Source organism: Lissotriton helveticus, chromosome 11 (assembly GCF_964261635.1).
Source record: "Lissotriton helveticus chromosome 11, aLisHel1.1, whole genome shotgun sequence".
In the NCBI taxonomy this organism is placed as follows: Eukaryota; Metazoa; Chordata; class Amphibia; order Caudata; family Salamandridae; genus Lissotriton; species Lissotriton helveticus.
Window position 1 is genome coordinate 1,062,584,436 of NC_136072.1, and position 13,810 is coordinate 1,062,598,245.

The following is a 13,810-nucleotide window of genomic DNA, read 5'->3' on the forward strand; positions in this document are numbered from 1 at the left end:
GGAGTGCCGCGTCTGTCCTTGCCTTCCGTGGTATGATTGGGGTGGGGTCTGTAATGTCGCTGTTCTTCTTTTTGTATTTTTGCTGCTTTCCATTGAGACTCCCATGCCCTTCTCGTTGTTGATATTGTTGCTCTTTTATGTGTTCCTTGCTACGGGGCGCTTGTTTAGGCGCGGCAGTCTTCTCTTTCAGTTTGTGTTTTCCTTTCCCTCTCTTCTTTCCTCTTTCCCCCCCCCCCCCTCCCTCCCTTTTTCCTTCTCTCCCAAGGTTAGTATGACGGGTTAGTCTTGGTGTTGTCGCTATTCCGGCCCCTTTGTTCTGTTTCCGATGTGCTACTGGGTGGTGGGGATGCAAAGTTGTTCTTAATTATCTACTGACTTGTGTCCACGGCCCTGTTTTTATACTGATATAAACAGTGCTGACATTCCTGCATGGCTGCCCTTTAGCCGTTCTGTTACCGATGGTTTAATTTGGGAATCCGGATTCTTCTATATTGTCGCCGAGCCTGTCATACTCCTTATCGCCCTATTATAAAAAATAACCTTCTTTGCTCCTGTTTCCTGGCCGTTTGGATCCTCTCTCCCCCCCCCCCCCTTTTTAAGATTGTATTGCTTACGTTTCTCTATGATTGATTCTGTAACTCCATTCTGGACTTCTTGACTGCTGTCACGTATTATGGCCGGCCAGTTTGGTTGTAGGCCCAGATTTGTATATCCTGTCTATACCAATAAAGGTTTACAAAAAAAAAAAAAAAACTATTTCCAACAAAAATCCCCTAGGTTAAATGGAATTTCTATCTCCTCCTTATCCACCATAATTCATAAGGAATGTGTGCAATTGGAAAAAGGTGAGCTAGATAAACATAAGCAAATTATTGAGCTATTTATTCTTGTGCAGACATTGTTGAAGATTATGTACGATATTTCTTTACCGGGACACAGTAATGGATGTTGCCGAATGGGCAAAATGCTATAGACACATTATCACAACTACTTGGAATAACATGGACTGATGTGCACTATGTACATGGATGAGGAGCAGACTGCTCCTCAAAAATGTCTGTGGGCTAGGGGGCATGGCCAGATGACACCAGGTAGGAGCATTTTTGCTGAGCTGTGTCGCCTGTTCCTGTGCGCCCGTGCCCTGGGCCAACCTCCTTACCCCCGGAGGCCTGCAATCAACAGCGGGGAAGCCCTGGATGCGGGGCTCCCATTCACACCATCCAGACACAGAATTGCTGGTTCCTGAGCAAGGGCGACACTGTGGGGGCTTCTCAAGATGGCGACCGCTGAGGGAGTGAGTGGTGAGGCGGCTGTGAATCTCAACACCATCCGGTGCCTGAAAGACACGTTAGGGCTCTATGCATGGGCAGTTGGAAACGGTGGTGGCAGAGGGTGCAACACTGAGCCCTCTTGTACCGTGGACTGTACAGGAGATCGGCTGTAGCGCCCCACATCTGTAGAGGCCGGGAACAGAGACACACTGTGAGTTCCGGGTGCTCAGACTGAGGCGCTGCCTTTCGCGTTGCTGCTGGCCCCTTCGCCCATGTAACTGGCCCTACTCTGTCCGCAGCAGTGGTGACAGGCCACATTTAGCACAGCATCTGGTCGCAGCCTCTCTCTGGGACCTTATCAATGCTGGACCAGTCCCAGTGTGCATTGGCTGGGGCAGCTTCAGGATCCCATCGAGCAGGTTTAGTGGCGGATACCATACCTTAGTATACATTGATAGTTGTTCTACATCCCAACCGACTCAGTCCTCACGTCTCAGGACCTTTGCTCTGTCTGCAAGTCTATTCTGTGTCCTATCCAAAACTACATGTCCCGGGATACATGACAAAACGTGTTTTCTATATTCTGTCTAGGTGCTAGTGTTTGAACCACAGAGAATAAAAAGGAGCCATGTTATTTAACCTTGCCTAGACTGTTCAGACTAAATCCCAGAACTGTTCAGACTAAATCCCAGAAAAAGAACAAAAAATTTGTGCTGACTATTTGTGAATATACAATGTGGCACAAAAACAAGCTTGAAATTTGGTAACGTGTGCAAAGCAAAAGTGGCTTACAGTGTGCATAGTTAGGCTAACATAAGGAAAACGATAATGGGCTATATAGGAAACATACAAGCTCAGAGGACAGCTGGCACAATTGTGGCCAATCAGGTAATTTGATACATCTCCAATAGGGCTGTCCCGAACTCAAAAGGAACTGGGAGGCAGTTCTGTAAGAAGTCAATGAGTTCTTTAATGCAAACATTCCTCCTTTCCCAGTTATGTCCTGTTAGGCCTCCCAAACGCCTGGACTTACCCGCTCTACTCCAATAAGGGGAGAGCTATCTCTATGACTTTGTGTGCTGCCAAACAGGCTATTACCTCCATGTAGGGCACCAACACACTAACGCAACATGAAGTCTGGCTACACAGACACTGTAACACCACGGAATGGAAGTACTCATGGCCTCACTAGACAACAAGGTGCCGCAATTTGATAAAATGCATGGCCCCTGTCTTCAATTTCTATCATTAGAATTTTAGAAGCTCTCATGTCCCAAATGTTATGTTATGTTATTGGGTGGCTTATAGAGCGCCCAGCTACTCGGACAGAGTGTCCCGGCGCTATACAGATCAGCCGAGAGGCATGCAGGGAGACACATGCAAACTATTGTCCGAATAACCAGGTCTTAAGCCCCTTCCTGAAAGACAACAGGTTGTCAAGTTTCCTGAGGGCCAAAGGAAGGTTATTCCAGAGTTGAGGGGCCAGCTGTCTATAAGAACGACCTCCAATGCGTGCTCGTTTGGTTACAGGCACGATGGCCAGTGCTTGCGAGGCGGATCAGAGAGATCTGGAAGGAAAATAGAATCGTACTGTTTTCCTTAGATACTCGGCACCAATGCCGTGTAGAGATTTGAAGGCCATGATCAGAGTTTTAAAGTGAATACGTTTCCGCACCGGCAGCCAATGGAGCGAGTTTAGAAGAGCCGAAGTATGGGCTGTACGGCTAAGGCCATAAATGACCCGTGCCGCCGCATTCTGTACTGATTGGAGGCGGGTGAGAAGGTATTCCGGAAGGCCCAGGTATAGAACGTTGGCACAATCCAACCTGGAACCGATCAGAGCCTGTACCGTAATCCTCCTGTGGCTGTGGGAAAGAAAGGAAAGAAATTTCCTAAGAGTTCGTAGCAGACCAAAACACTGACCAACTACATTAAGAATCTGGGGTTTGAGGGTTAAGCCATTATCGATTTTCACACCCAGATTCTTAGCCAGAGGTGCTGCTGAGGCAGGGGGGTACATATTAGAAGGCCACCAAGATTTCAAAAGAGCGTCAGGGGGGCAACCAAAAAAAAGGATCTCAGATTTGTCCGAGTTGCATCTCAGCTGATTAACTTGAAACCAAGAAAAGACGGCCTCAAGGCAGCTCCTAATGGAGTCGCCTGCGAAATCGATGTTCTTATCGCAGGTGAACAGGAGCTGAGTGTCGTCAGCATAAGACACAATCCGGGCGCCGAAAGATTCAACCAGATCGGCTAAAGGAGATAAATAAATATTAAAAAGCGTGGGGCTCAGCACCGACCCCATAGGCACTCCCACGTTCAACGGGGGTATGGTGGCAGTGAAAGGAGGGGCCCATATCGATTGATGGCGATCAGACAGGAAGGACATGAACCAATTGAATACCGTCCCTCTCAGTCCAATCTCCTGGAGTCTTGAAAGAAGACGCCCGTGAGGGACGGTATCAAAGGCCGCCGATAAGTCAAGCAGGACCAGCATTGCCTTCCCTCCATTGTCCAGAACCTCCTTTATTGACTCTGTGACTTCCAGCAGTGCAGTTTCGGTGCTCAGGTTGGAGCGAAAACCCGATTGAGTGCAATGAAGAATGTCACCGGTTTCAAGGTAGCTCGAGAGTGTGGTGTGAACATGCTTTTCCACAATTTTAGCAAAAGCGGGAAGCAGCGAGATCGGTCTGTAATTAGAGTGATCTAGGGGGTCCAAATTAGGCTTTTTTAATAGAGGAAGAATGTGAGCCCTTTTCCATGCACTGGGAACTGTGCCCGTTTCAAGAGAGGCATTGAGAAGAGGATTGATAATGGGGTTTATCACATTCGCCAGCTTGGCCAGGATCTTTGCTGGACAGGGATCCGATGGGGAACCTGACTTTAGTTTGAGCAATAGATCAAGTGATGATTGAGGGGATAGAGGAGGAAAAAAAGAGAGCGTATGACTCTCCGGGCAGGAGCCAATAAGGGAGGAATCCAAATACGACCAGGTTCTTAGATTAAAGAGGTCAGCACCTGCGCAAGACCACCAAGATTAGGGGAACCTATTGCTAATCTGTAGCACACTTTGCCAAGTTGGAAGATTTGTAGCAATCTACTGGGATGGCACCTGTGAGATAGAGACCAACCCTTTTCTGGATTTGTCTACCCCTACATATTCTAACCATCTCCTCTCTAATGGTTGCCTCCCCTTCCCTCAGCATTCCCTCCCCTCCACAACTCATGTTTCATCTCCCTGTTTATAAGCCTCACCTGGCTTTTGGATGAGAGTGATCATATGTTATTGACTAAAATGAATAAAAAGATATAAAGATATAAACCATAAATATGCCCCTGGGCGCCACCCAGTTCGTGATTCACAAATGAGATCTGTGTACAGGGACGATCGGCAGCACACGATTTGGGAGTGTAGGTGTAGGCTGGCCCTTGCTGAACATTAAAGTAGGGAGTTCCTGGCGTTTACTTTTCATGGACTTCCACAAGCCACATGGATTGAGAAACATGGGTCTTCCAAGCTTGGTCACAACAGAACCAGAACACAGTTCCTTTACCAGAGTCTCACCTGCTTGTGAGACAAGACATAGCTCAGTCAACCGGAGTTGAGTGTTAAGAGCTGGCTCATTCCAGGGCTGCCACACAGATCCACACTGAATGTGATGAGAAAGAGGAAAACCAGAAATGTGCGGTGCTGCAACCTCATCCAGAGGTGCACCAAGCATCCCAGAGGCAGCATTCTTTCTGGTCTCCTGCTTATGGATCACGGCTCTGCTAAAAATTGAATCCACTGTTGAAGGAAAGTCAGCTACAACAGTTTTTTACAAAACATTTAGGTGTATATACCCTTACAAGTACTAACCAGACCTACCAAGGGGACCTTTTTCAACCAATGTAATGCAAAAGCAATAATTATTAGTCAGCTGCATCTGTTGACATTAGATGGTGATATTTTGTTCTCCCCACCGCCCATTACAAGTCAGGATTATAATGAGATCACAAGCCTCTCCAATGTCACAACACACAAATATCTATGATGTGAAATCTAAGGAACTGTTGAGAAGTCTGAACTGAAATGTAACAATGTCAAAAGGCTAGATCAAAGACATATAGAATCAATCATCAGCATGGATATAAACATTATTTCACAATGAAGTGTTTTCCTTTTTTACCTTTTTAGTTCTGAAATTTCTCGGTTTGCCTCAGTTTGTTTGGTCTCAGTGGCGCTCAATGTATCCTAACAAGGTAAGCACAAAAACCCAAAAATAATCAAGTATGGAAAAAATAAGAATTATTCTAATACTAAAAAACAAAGATTTTGTTGTCCGCACATATTAAAAGTATTTTTTTTCTTACAGCATGCAGAGCACAAATTTACTTGCTTCATGTTCCTACTCGCTTTTTGGTCAGATAGAGCTACCAAGTCTTGACACAATTAGCAGTACAAATAGTATATTCTGCACCCGCCAAGTTCCTAGCATGGGTAAATAAAATGTAATCATTTGTTTTCCACAATTCATTTTTTCATTAAGGTTTTTTTCTAAAATGTTTCTGCCTCAGTAAAAACAGTCAAAGCTGCAAAGCTTCAACAATGTTTCACCACTATGGGGCTCATTTCGATGGTGGGCAGAAAGCCTCCACCGGACACCGACTCAGATTCGGGACGACCGACTTGCGGTCGGCGTTTCCGACTGCCGGATTGCGATACGCCCAAACACTGTTTGGTCAGAGTCCAATTGTTCCCTATGGGAGCTTGTGTTACACCCGACAACTGGCCATAACACAGGCTCCTATGGGGAAATGGGGTGTGTTCAGAAAACACTGCACCCTGTCGCAGGCACGCCATGGTGCCTGCCACACCGTGCAGGCAGGGTTTTACAGTGGGATCTCTTAAGTACCGCCTCGACCAAGAACCGTGGGCTGCGGGGGCAAGGGGGTCCTGCCAGGGGCCCCCAAAGTCACTTGGCGACAGCCTTTCAGTGTCAGACAGGCCGATGCGGAAAGGCTGTTGGAAACTGGCATTGTAATCCCGGTTACAGAAACGCTGTCCATAGGGTGTGTACGATGTAGTTCCGAGCGATAGGAATACTCTGTGAGTCGTTAGGAACTGAGTCGCAATGACCGGATGGTTTACATTCCGACTGCGCACGTCAGAATCGAGCAGTCGGAATGTAAACCGACCGAGTCAGTCAGAAGGGCTCCGATTCAGACTGTTGAGAGAAAGCTTTCCGCCCACCATTCGTAATGAGCCCCTAAGTAGGTAGTGTAACACAGTGGGGAGGCTTCTAGGAAGCCCATTGCCCATTCTCAGTTCTCACCTTTCCAACTCTCTTTCCTGGCTTCTTGCCTTTCAGACAGTTACTCTCTCAGGAGACATCAGTAATCCGTCCTGGTTCCCTTACAGTTTAGTGGTAGTCTGATCTTTCCCTCTTTCCCTTCTAGCATATCTTTAGTCTGCTTCCACACTCCCTCAGTTCATGGGGGTGAAGACCCGCTTATGGGCAAAAGGTAGTCTGATATCCATCTTTCCTCATTCAGTACAACGCTAACCTGGCCCCTCCCCATCTACAAAGCTAAATGATAGCCTAGTGCCTCTTTCAAGCCATCAATAGTTTTCTTCCTGTTCCCCTTCCTTGTTGCAAGTCTGAAGTGTGACCCTCCACCAGTCCACCGTGGTTTTTCGTTAGTTTAGTAACTTCAGTCTGCCTTCGAGCCCACTGGTAATGTAAACCCGCCCCTTTACTCGAGGCCCACTATTAATCTGGCATAGATGTTAAGTAGGTGTCTCTCCTCATTTAATGAAAAGAAAAAGGACAGTTTTGCTTCCTTTAATACAATAGGACATGTCTTTGTAAACCCTGTGTCACCTCTCTAGGAACACATGCTTAAATCTCTGTCCAACTGAAAGGCTAAGTAGATTCCTTGCAAGTCATGTATGGCTGTGGAGTCCAGGCCAACTTCTGCCTGCTGCATCCAGAGTTGTCCGGACAAAATGAGAACATTGTCCCTGGAGCGTCTCCCACTTCCATGGCAGGAGCCAATTTGAGGAGCAAACGCTTTGTTGGAAAGTCCATCATGCCTAACTACCCATGCCCTGCAATTTTTTTCGAGGTGCACATGAAAATTGTAAACTTTTAATTTCTGGAACCGCCGTGGTCACAAATCGTTGTTGGAAAGGCACAGGAGGTGCCACCCTAAGAAGGGGGATTCTCCGATGCTGCTCTTGGGTTCACCAAGAGGGCTCTCCTTCCAGCTGTGTTGATGGTGGCTCTGCTGCTATGAAAACTGCCATTGATAGCATTCTAAATGAGGTGGGTTGGGGTACTAGAAGTGGGTGGATGGGACAGCTGGCAATTTTTCCTTCCATCTCCTTTACTTACGTCTAGATGAAAGGGTAGCAGTTCCTGTAGAAAGTGAAGTAGTGGCAGCATCTTGATGTTCGCCAAACATGTAAAAGGTACACATGTTCTCTTTGGCAATACAAAAATCTCCAACATCATAATAGGGAAATGCACAAGGAAAAAAAAACAAATTCACAACCTCCAATATTAATTGGGACACAATGTGTGCTAACGGTTAGAAATCGCCAAGATATTGAGGAGAACTGAAAATGTAAATATTCCTTTTGTCAGCCCTATACGTTAGATGATTAAAGCCCTCAATCACCGTAATATTGCATACTTCATCGTATGCCCCCTCCTCACACCAAAATCACAAAGGATAATAGTGTGGGATTCAATGATTAGCCGAGAGGAGCTCTTGAGGTATGCGGGGTCCAAATAGGTGTCAGATATGGGTGTAGTGAGAAGATGGGAGTAAAAAGGTTAAAATACCTCCTGGCGTACTTGAAAAAGTTTATTGTTGTTTATTGTTGTCCCCAATTGGAAGAAACTAAAAACGAAAATGGGGTTTAATTCAACCCACATCTTCAGTCAAAATGTTTCTGCCTTTGGTAAAACAATAAAAGAAAAGGTAATAAAGATAGATTAACAACCATTTGACTGTTTATGGAGTTTCTCTCTGGCTGGTATGAAAGACCTACTATGTTGGATCTGCAGGCCTCAACTCAGTGCTACTCCGCGGTCTTTACCCTTGTTCTGTTGCCTGAAGATTTTTTTTCTTTTCTTCCATGGATACGGCCTTGAGGGTATATTAGAAACTATGGAATCAGTAGGCATATTGTTTAATTATCCCAGCTTCCCCTTGTGACAAATTGTGCACTCTTGGACAATAACTAACATTTTACAGCTTTTTTATTTACGGATATAGGAAGGACTTAAATTAAACTAAACGCTGGTAGTAAGTATGTAATAATAAAACAGGACTGTAAACTGAGCAATCAGCGGGAAGAATACCCAGTCTCATAGTCCACTCACTACAAAGGGGTGCAGTGAGAAAGTTATGGACCTTGAAACAAAGAGCTTTGGTGTCTGGAGTTGGTACTCTTGCTACATATTGTTTCATCATGGCCAAAGCATGTCCATTGCAACATCTGAGATAACACTGGACAAGTCACTCCACGTTTGAGCCAGATGCCTGGCTCCGCTTGAAGTTCTCTTGGATCTTCAATTCCAAAAAGAGACGAGCTTACCAGTGCCTTCTGTCTGCCACCCAAGAAACTCCTGTGCCAAGAATTAAAGACAGAGCACGAAATTTTGATGATGTTGAAATGAGAGGGAGAAATACCCATCTAGTGGCTGAATTGCACAATGTGAAACTATAAAACCTGAGATGAATCATAGTCACTAAGTCAACACAAATTGTGTGACCCTAGGCAAATTTTTATTTTAACTTTTTATTTAGTATCACATGATGGCACCTAGAAACACATGAGTTAAGGATGTGTGGTGTACAGAAACTGCTCTTCTATTTTACTTAATAACCTATAACGGTTTTGCATATATAATGACCACCTAGGTCACACAGAGGGTGCATATGACAATTAACTTCCTTTTGGTTCCCTATTGGCAATGTGGTCAGAAGTTAATGTTTTTATGTTCATGTTTGAAAACTATAGCTTCTAAAAAATGCCATACAACGAGGTGATATCTGATATACTAATGTGAGACACACCCACACAATGGAGAAACACTCTTTTTGAATTCTGAAGACACTTTATCATATTTTTACATGGTTGGGGCACAATGTCTTTAAACAAAGGTGAGCCTAAAGATATATGTTGCAAGACCTTCTGTGCTTCTTTTCATTGTCTTCAGTTACCAGGTATATAAAATACAAATTTCTTTTAACATCCTTCTAAATGTTAGTGCTCAGTTAAGTAAACAGCAGCCCAGTGATGCTGTTCACCAGGGGGCCACAGGCTGTCCCAAACCCCACAATATTCTTCTAGGTAATGCTGGAAAAATATTGTAAATAGTATTGGCGACAGCCCTGTGGTGTTGCCCACTCTATCTCAAATCTCCTAACAGTTCATCCATGTGTAAAACAATTATAACGATTATAACGGACACCCTCACAAATAGATTTAACTAATTAATCAGAGTAAAATACATCACTGCCGAAGCTGAAAGTGACATTCCCATATGAACCCGTCAAATGTTTTTCAGTATCCAGCAATATAAACACAAACATGAATTTGAGTTCCTCGGTTCAGAGTCATCTAGTACCTCAATAAATGCTGAAGTTACCCAGTCTGGTTATATATTTGCAAATAATCATAGACAGCCAATCAGAAAAAGATAAATTCATATTAGACAAAGCTTTCAACAAATAAATGTATGACATCACCAGGCATGCCTTTCCAATTCATTACACACATATATATATATATATATATATATATATATATCACTGAAAAAAACATAGGTTTCAGGGACGTTCTAGTTAGTTGGACATTTCCCTTTTACAAAACCATAGAAATTCCCTTGTTATAGTTAGTTCAGCTAACTCACCCCCGCAATGCACTGCTGATGACGTCACATATTCCATCATTCATGACATGGTCAGTGACATCACTGAAGACATCATCCAGTCCAGTGACTGTTTTTCTTTAAAGTTTAAATTTGTATTGTAAAAAAAAAAAAAAAATATATATATATATATATATATATATATATATATATATATATATATATATATATATACACACATACATACATACACACACACACCAATGTGTATTGAAGAATGAGTGGGTGTATAAGTGTCTGAATGGAGGATTTAGTTACTGCATGACTGACTGTTTAAGTGAGGGATTACATGTGTCATACTGAATGCATGGGTTAGTGACTAAACTGTGTGAAAGTCTGTATTAGTCGGTCTGTTCTGTTGTTGTATAAGCTGCTGCATGGGTTGGTCAGTAGCTACATGAGTGTATATATGGGTTATTGATTGGTTGCCTGAGAATTTATATGGGTGCCTGAGTGTGGGTGGGAGGTGTGTGACTGTGCATAGATGCTTGAGTGGTTGATTCACTGAGTGAATGGGATCAAGAGTGCATGTGGAAACAGCTGTATGGTTGGGTGAGCGTGTGTTGGTGAGTGAAAGGATATCTCAATGTTACATGTCCAAGTAACTACATATGTAAAAGGCAGTGTATGCGAAAGTTGAAGTATATAAATGACTATAAGTGAGAGTCAGTGATTGTGAGAGTGGCTGTATGGATGAGGGTGTACTTTTATCAGTGATTGTAGAAGAGAGTACGTATGCATTTGTTTCTGGTTGAATAAGTGATGTGTGTATAACTGTATAGGTCAGTAAATGGAAATGTGATTGATTCTTTGCATGACTGACTAGGTGTGTGAGTAACTCTGGATGAGTGGTGGTGTATGAGTGTCTGTATAGGTGTATGAGTGCTTATGATAGTGTTGTATTGATGAGTGACTGCATGTATGAGTGATTGTATGGGTGAATGAGTGGATGTGTGTGTAGACCTAGGAATTAGTGAGTGCGTATGTAGTAACTGGTATTGGTGTGTCGATGGTTTCGACAATGTTAGTCTGTATTTTACAGTGGGTATTTCAAAGGTTATATTTTAGAGTGTGAGGAGGTGGATCAGATTTTCACATGGATGATGTCATCAGTGATGTCACTGACCATGACATGAATGATGTAATATGTGACGTCATCAGCAGTGCATTGCGGGAACGCGAGTTATAGTTAGCTGAACTAACTAGTACAGGGGAGTTTCAATGGTTTAGTATGAGAGAAATGTCCAATTAATTATAATGTACCTGAAACCTATGTTGTTTTAAGTGAATTTCTAAGGTTTTTGAAATTCTAATTTCTAACTATACCGTGCCTGAAACCTATGGTTTTTTTCAGTGAATTTCAAAGGTTTTTTAAAAACGAATTTCGAATTATAGTGTGCATTAAACCTTTGGTTTTTTTCAGAAATGTTGCATTTTTTTAGAGATATTTTGTAACTTTAATATCCTAAAAATATTTATGTATTTCTTTTGTTTGTTATTAAAATAATATAATGTCTTCTGTTTTATTAAATATTACTATATATATTTATTTTCTGAAAAAAATTGGTCGCACACCCATCGTGTACCTATCTCCGTGGGTGTGCAGATTCCAACCGCCATATTGGTAAAGTCGTGAAGGATGCACGTTTCAGCCAGCACACTCCACTTACGCTTACAGGGAGGGAACGACAATGCTAGATGTCCCAGGTCTTCCCTGTAGTGATCTCCTGATCACAGGTCTAGTTGTCAGCATACCGCAGCTACTCCCTCAAGGCTGGTTCACACCCACACCACACCCATGCAGCACAGTGTACTGCATTCACCATTTTACACGTGCTAAATTGCATGTTGACCTCCATTCCATGCAATGCTCTGATTTTCCATTTTGTTGCATCGCACTTCCATGTTGTGCTGCTTTGCCCTGTTGTTACACTTCAGCAGTAACAAACATGTTTTTCACGTAAACCAGTTTGAGCTGGTGCGAGACTTCTCGCGAGGTAATTTTGTACCTTCAGCTTGTTTTTGTGCATTCTATGCTTATCTCTAGGACAGAGGGAGGATGCGCTGTGCAAGGCTCTCCAAGGCCGGAGATAGGGAAAGGAATGTCTTTTGCCTTGGCGCACCCAAACAGAATCTGGCCAGGTCTGTATGGGTGGATCTTTTTTTTTTACTTTATTTATTGAAAAGTTTTGCAGTCAGTACACTAACATGTAGTTGGAAAAAAATCGTAGGGGAGACATAGCACACATAATTGGGACCCCATGACAGGGACATACCTAGATATATACAAACATTTGATCACATGTAACATCTTGAGTCCGCACAAACCACAGATGAGTTAAGAATTCTCAATCAACAAGGCAAGATATTGTATGTTTACCGTCCCACTTTGCACTTAGGAGAGGACATCAGGGCTAGGCCAGAATGGTAATGAGCAGTGATGGATGAGCAAGAAGGGCTGAGGCAGCAGCTAATATGTACATGAGGACCAGGTGTTGACACGTCTTGAGGCGCAGCGCCATCTACAGAGGGGTGTTCCAATAAATATGTCTGCAGTGGGCCCCAAATGTCGCGGGAAGAGCATGGGAGGAGTTCGGCATACGTGTTGAGTTGGCTTTGCCAAAGTATCAAGTCCGATAACCAATCCTTAAATTTGGGCGCCCGCCCCCTGCCCCCTCTATAGGCTATGCGCCGTTTTGCAAGCACCAGGTAGAAGGACACAAAGCGCCGATGTTGAGCAGGAAGTTGCTCGGTGTATCCCAAAAGAGCTAAAAATGGAGATCTCGGGAGAGGTGTAGAGGCCATGGAGTCAAGGGCGGTGAGGACTGCATCCCAATAGGTGTATATAGCATGGCAGTCCCAGGCAAGGTGTAGGAAGTCAGCATCTGTAAGGGTGGATCGGACGCAGAGATGTGGCCAGCACCTATGATGGATAGATGGACGAGAATGCCTACTAAAAGCTTCTCGAACGTGTTGATTTAACTATAAGAAAGCAGTGTCTGTGAAATGGAGCTCAGGAACTCAGTCTTGGAGTGGAGTGGACGCACTCATGGGACGACTTTGGTGCCCGGAGAGATTACTTCCTGTGCCCCAGTCTCTACAGGGTTCCCGACTTTGTGTTTTCGGTGCTTGGCCAGGGATGTTGAAGACTCTGGTGCAAATGCATCTGGTGAGGTGCTTTGTACATTAACTGTTTATATACCTGTATTCACAGTTTCATATTTGTATATATAGTGTGGTGTATTCATTGTTTATTGCCTTTCACTCTGTGCTTAAGAATTTACTAGTTTCAGTGACTTATTGCCCTTGTCTACGATATTAATAAAGCTCATTTTACCTCCAGAGGAGTGTTGGAGTTTGTGTGAGTAAGTGGTGTGCGTAAGTTCAGATTACGCAAGGGGGCAAGGCAATAAATTACATTTTGGCGTAGTCGGCAGGATTCCTAAATTACTCAGGGAGGAACATGTTTAAAAAGACGAAAGGTGGTTTTGGTTCTTTGGCACCGAGTGAAATCTCTTTAGCTCCAATGCAAATTCCTGGATGGGAGATGACGCCGTACTCCGCGCTGGCGCACGAGTACTCTAAAAGCTCAGGATTAAGTGAGAGCTGGTT

At 43.8% G+C, this 13,810-nt stretch overlaps 1 protein-coding gene across 2 annotated transcripts in view; it reads right to left on the bottom strand.

Moving 5' to 3' along the window:
* Nucleotides 1–13,810, bottom strand: part of MPHOSPH9 (M-phase phosphoprotein 9) — a 584,582-nt gene that overhangs the window by 161,903 nt on the left and 408,869 nt on the right. For both annotated transcript variants that reach the window (XM_078667592.1, XM_078667591.1), the window contains exon 15: nt 5,441–5,505. In XM_078667592.1, the coding sequence (XP_078523718.1) occupies nt 5,441–5,505 (65 nt within the window). The remainder of the gene's footprint in view (nt 1–5,440; nt 5,506–13,810) is intronic.